Source organism: Urtica dioica, chromosome 9 (assembly GCF_054948205.1).
Source record: "Urtica dioica subsp. dioica isolate 48M chromosome 9, U.dioica_male_clone48M_v1_H2, whole genome shotgun sequence".
In the NCBI taxonomy this organism is placed as follows: Eukaryota; Viridiplantae; Streptophyta; class Magnoliopsida; order Rosales; family Urticaceae; genus Urtica; species Urtica dioica.
This window is the reverse complement of record NC_142764.1, coordinates 6,927,077-6,933,018: the sequence shown is the minus strand read 5'-3', so window position 1 is coordinate 6,933,018 and position 5,942 is coordinate 6,927,077. Positions and strand designations below refer to the sequence as shown.

Genomic DNA, 5,942 nt, shown 5'->3' with positions numbered 1-5,942 from the left:
GTGTACTTAGATTGATATTTTTGCTTAAAAAAACTGTACAATTTTCCAATTTTTTTAATTAGTGTATCTAAAAGGTAAATATGAAGGATCATGGTCAATATAAATTAAATTTTCTAGGATATTTCGACGCACATGGCGTGTAATTAATTTATACAACTATTTTTTGTTACTTTGTAGTTTGCTTTCGTGTTTGTAAGAGCACACACTTGGCCACAAATTCCCACAAAGGGATTAAACAATTCATGAGGTCAGTTTCACTGATAAATACTGAACTCAAAACCAAAAAATAAAAGCAGAGAGAAATGGGAGAAGTGACAAATAAACAGATCGTTCTGAAGGACTACGTGTGTGGGTTTCCAAAGGAAACAGACATGGAAATCATAACATCATCGACTATAACGATTAAGCTTCCTCAAGGCTCAAAGGATGTTCTTGTCAAGAATCTTTACTTGTCATGTGATCCGTACATGCGTGCTCGTATGAACAAAACCAGTCCCATATCTTACAGCGATTCCTTCAGACCCGGCTCCGTGAGTTTTTTTTTTTTTTTTTTAAATAATTTATTTGAGCTAAAATATTACTTTTGCTGGCTGGTTTGAGTGTTTGGATTGTAATGTTCTGGTACCATAAAATTAAAAAACAAAATAAAAACTAGGTTGAATTATTGACTTTTAATCTGCTGGTCGATCTTCTCTATTCGCTTTTGGCTTTAAAATTGTATTATAGTTATTCTGCTATTAATCACCACCGTTGTTTCTATTATTGTCTTTTCAGGTAGTCATATTAATTACTCTATGCGTCGTTGTTTTTAATAAATTATTTAATATTTTCACGCAATTCTACAAAAAAAAAATGTTAAGCACCTTTTTTGTTCAATAAGATAGCAAAAATAATCGATTATGATCAAATATTGAAGAAATGAATAAGAATGGTATTAACATTACCCACTTAATGTGTTATGTAATGTCAACAGTAATAGTATGATATTGTGTTGAAAAATCAAAAAGACGTCATTGATTTAGATTTAAAATAATAAATTCTTACTAAGAAATATTGGATTACACAGGTTATAGATAGTTATGGAGTGTGTAAAGTGTTGGAATCTGGAGACCCAAATTTGAAGGAAGGTGACTTAGTGTGTGGAGTTACTGGATGGGAAGAGTACAGCGTTATTACTAGAACTGACTCTCTCCGAAAAATCCATGACACTGATGTCCCTCTCTCTTATCACATCGGCATTCTTGGTAATTAATTAGACTTTAGTCCATCTCAAATACATAAAGTAACAAAAATGAATAGCAGTTTGTTTTGGGTAGGTATGCCTGGTTTGACGGCCTATGTGGGGCTTTATGAGATATGCTCTCCGAAGGAAGGAGAATATGTGTTCGTCTCGGCGGCCTCGGGAGCAGTCGGTCAGCTTGTCGGCCAATTCGCAAAGCTCTCCGGTTGCTACGTCGTTGGGAGCGCCGGAAGCAAAGAAAAGGTGTTCTTTTTTTATATATGGATTGGATTTTGGGGCCAGCCCTTTTTTATTCGACCCGTTTTTATTAAATACAAAAATGTGCAAGTCTTTCAAGTAGATGCTCTAGGAGTCATTCTTATGATGCATCCACAAAAAGTTTATGCGAACATGTTTTTGTTTGCAGAAGATTTTAAGCGAATTCCCTAAAAAGAAAAAAAAATATTATATTGAAAAATTTACTCATTTTTGTTTATTGCCATAAAATAGCATTTCTATCTAATTCCTTTTGTACAAATATAAATTAGGGCCGATCAAGTTTGAGACCCTAGGTCCATAAATATTAATGATTTAACTTTTACAAAAATTGTCACAAATACTACCATCTTATAATTTTTTTTTTCCATTTTTCACCAAAACTATCATTTGAACAAAAATAATAGTAAAATGAGGACATATAATATTTTTTTTTCCATTTTTACCATTTTTTCTTTACTTTTTTTTCTAACTTTTTTTCTTTGAGTCACGTTTGTGTCAAGAAATCTTTTATTTTTTTATAAAAGAAATTGAGTTTGTTTGTTGATTTGTTGACATATATATGTCAACAATTGACTTATAGCATTTTGTATAATAGTAATTTTTTTGTAAATAACCACCTCAACTTATTTACGGCACTCAAAAAGACAAAAAAAAAAAAAAAAAAAAACTCATAATAGGCGAGAATGTTTTTGGCTATTTTTTTTTTTTAGTGTCGTAAATAAGTTGAGGTGGCTATTTACAAAATTTTTACAAAAGATTAGTTATCTAGCAATTCTTAAACTTTCGGTGGCTTATTTGGCTAATTTTTTGTTTATTATGTCATGTTTACCCTTTGGGAGATGGACATGAATAAATTTGAGTAAATTTTATTTATTTTTATATAAAATAAAACCGCACAACTATGATTATTTTGTGACAAAAATTAAATGTTTTATGATAAAATATTGTCACAACTGAATGTTTAGTGAATTGCCACACAACACTCATAGATGTACCCTTTTTTTTTATAGAGAAAATGAATATTTGTCCAAATTTACTCATAGATACAACCATTTCACTTATCATTTCAACCATTTTTTTTTCTTTAAATGATTTGTTTAATTTTATCGTTTAACTGAAATTTTAACTTTATGAGTTCAATGGTTAAGCCAAAATAACTACTGCATTTGAAATTAGTCATTGTGTAATGTCAATACCAGGTTGATTTATTGAAGAACAAGTTTGGATTCGACGAGGCTTTTAACTACAAAGAAGAGCCAGACTTGGATTTAGCCTTGAAAAGGTCTGTGTGTAAATCATTGTGCTATATTTTTGTTATGCTGTTGAATTATTTTAAAGCCCCCGTTTTGTCTTATTTTCAAACTACTGAAAGAAAAAAACATTTTATATAAGTTTGTGTACGTTACACAATAACTTGTAGAATCAGTATTTGAAATGTCCATAAAATTTATTGAAATTCCGTTGGCGTTTAATTTTTTTTCTTCTTTTCTGTGCATATTGATTGTCTAAAATATTGGTATAATTTTTTTTAAATAAAACATTTACTTAATCTATGATTTAGTAATTTTATGTAATTTAGTTATCACCTTAATTAATTTTTCATCCTTTATTCCGTAAAATTATTTTATAAATGTTCCGATAGCATATTCTGCGAGCAATCGGCGGCATTTTTGTCACCAAATTATTATTATTTTCTTCCTTCACATTTATCCAAAATTTCAATTAGTATTTCCATAAAATAACACCGAGCAAACTATATTTGTAACAAACATTTAAATCAGTGGTTAGAAAACAAGTGTAAATTCAAAGAAATGAAAGTGAACTTTAATTTTTCAGGTACTTCCCAAAAGGAATAGACATTTACTTCGAGAATGTCGGAGGAAAAATGTTGGATTCGGTATTATTAAACCTGAGAGTTCATGCTCGCATCTCAGTTTGTGGAATGATCTCTCAGTACAACCTTGAGAAGTCCGAAGGGGTTCACAATTTGATAACACTCATCTGGAAACGAGTCCGAATGGACGGTTTCTTGGTCTCCGACTACAACCACCTCTTTCCCAAGTTCCATGAATTTGTCATTCCTCGCATTAAACAAGGCAAGATTGTTTATGTGGAGGATCTCGTCGAAGGACTCGAAAATGCCCCTAAAGCTCTTGTTGGCCTCTTTTCAGGCCGCAACGTTGGCAAACAAGTGGTGCTCGTTTCTCGTGAATGACTACTACTTTGTTGTGTTTGAATAAATTCAATCTATCTCTATGTGAAAACGCTTAATAAGCTTTTCTTAGTCAATAATGATAACACTTTTTATGATCATATGATAATAACAGCTCTGTTATAAGTCTTATCTTCACAAAGCCTTTTTAATTGACTGTTAGAGTTCATAATAATAACTTGGAAAACAAAATGCTGCCCTTTTTATTACATAACTGTTGAATTGGCAGAATCTGGTTCATAGAAAGCTAATTTTGGAGAATATACAGGTTAGGCAAAACTTTCATTTTGTATGATTATACAATTTTAGGAATGTCCTTCTTTCTCTTCTTGGTCTCTCTGTTAGTGAATGGGTGGGGAAAGAGGGAGAGGGAGGGCGTGAGAGTGAAAGAGTGCACGAGACCGTCAAAAACATCACAGCCGAGAGGAGCAGGGAAGCGAGCCAGAGTTCGTAAGGTCCCACGCGACACGTCGTAGAGGCACACGTCGCTTATCGGCCTGCAGCACACAAACAACTTGTGGTCTTGGCGCGGGTGGAGCCCCACCAGGAAGGGCGGCGGGTGCGGCGGCAGTGTGGTCACCACCGATCTGAGCACGACGCGCCACACCCACCCCTCGCTGTCCCACTCCCACACGCGCAGTGCGTACGTCCTCACCACCTTCGTCAGCTGCGAGACGCGCAGCCGCCCCCTCGCCGCCCAATGCTTCACTTCCCTCGAGTTTTTCGTGCACCCGTTGGGGAGAGGAATGAAGTCCGCCCTGTCTCTGAAAGGGTCCACCGCCACCACGCCTTCGTACCCAACCCTGTTCCCAACCAGAAAGTAGAGCGCGGAGTCTCCGGGGACGGCCACGGATCTACCCAACACGCCCTCCACAGAAGGCGAGTCTCGGGGAAGAGCCAAGACCGAGTCCTTCCACTCTCTGGACTCGGAGCAGAACACACGGGTCGAAAGGACGTTTCTGCTGACCAGCAACGCCCTTACGGCCTTGAAGCGCCCGCTGTTGTCGGAGGCGGTGATCAATCCAAACGCCTTCAAGAGCGTGTTGTTGATGTTCTTGTTCTTGTTCTTGTCGTAGTCGGAGAGGCGCGGGAGCGGAGACCATTGCCGAGTCAGTGAATCGCACACGCACAGATCCGAGTCGTTGACCAAAGTCTAACATCAAACCATCGCAGGAAGCCACGAAGGAGGTCTGATGCTTCCCCCACGGCAAGAACTCGAAACAATCGCTGATCTGACTCACTCCATCTCTCAAACTCAGCGCGTGGTATGGCCACACATCTACGCCCCTTAACACGAGCGTGAATTCCGCGCAGTCTCTTGAACTTTCTATCCGGCGATTGAATCTCTCTCTGAAATCGGCGTTGGCGATCAGACTCGACCATGTCTTGCAAACCAAGCTACACGCCATTGCCACCTTGCTATCGGCGACGCGAATCAGTATCTCCTCCACAATCTCTGAGCACTATCAAGGATAGTCCCACATCGACTGGGTATTACGATCCTGGGCTCTTTATAAAGTTTGTGGGTTACTCCTCTAATTACCAAGCTTGGTTTTAGATGGAACCCCACACCTTTAATATGGTATCAGAGCGGGGCCCATTCTCGGTTGTGGGCTACCTGATCGGGCCTATACTTCACGCTTCCAGTGCCTGTGCCAATGTGTGCATGTGCCTGTGCGCGTGAGGGGGTGTATCAAGGACAGTCCCACATTGACTGAGTATTACGATCATGGGCTCTTTATAAGGTTTGTGGGTTACTCCTCTAATTACCAAGTTTGGTTTTAGATGGAACCCCACACCTTTAATATGGTATCAGAGCCCAGGATCGTAATACTCAGTCGATGTGGGACTATCCTTGATAAGCACATATCAGACATCGCCATATTTTTCGGCCCTTTAGGTTAATCTGTTTTTCTCTCTCAATCTCTCTGGATGTCATTGTGTTTTGTTTTGAATGGTGACTATTTATATGGATGTAGTCAAGTAGGACTTGGGCAGTTGGGGCGTGTGGCTGGGTTTGAAAATATCTACAAACAAATTCGACTTTTTTTTTTTTAAAAACAAATTAGGTTAATTATTGATTTAAATTTGGGGGAAACATTACCCTTCTAGAATGACACGGATGCAATCATTTGTTACACTTACTTTTTCTTTTTACACTTTAAAATATTTAGAAAAATTAAATGGATTGGCCATTTATTACTTTTTAGATTAAATCTTAGCTAATAGTCA

At 37.3% G+C, this 5,942-nt stretch overlaps 1 protein-coding gene across 1 annotated transcript; it reads left to right on the top strand.

Annotated features, from left to right (window-relative positions):
* Positions 1 to 222: 222 nt before the first annotated feature.
* On the top strand, positions 223 to 3,846 carry LOC149384745 (2-alkenal reductase (NADP(+)-dependent)-like). Its single transcript, XM_089625181.1, has 5 exons — positions 223 to 530; positions 1,067 to 1,244; positions 1,317 to 1,483; positions 2,698 to 2,780; positions 3,335 to 3,846. Exons 1-5 carry the CDS (start codon positions 303 to 305, stop codon positions 3,711 to 3,713), a joined length of 1,035 nt encoding a protein of 344 aa, XP_089481307.1. The 5' UTR covers positions 223 to 302; the 3' UTR covers positions 3,714 to 3,846.
* Positions 3,847 to 5,942: the final 2,096 nt, after the last annotated feature.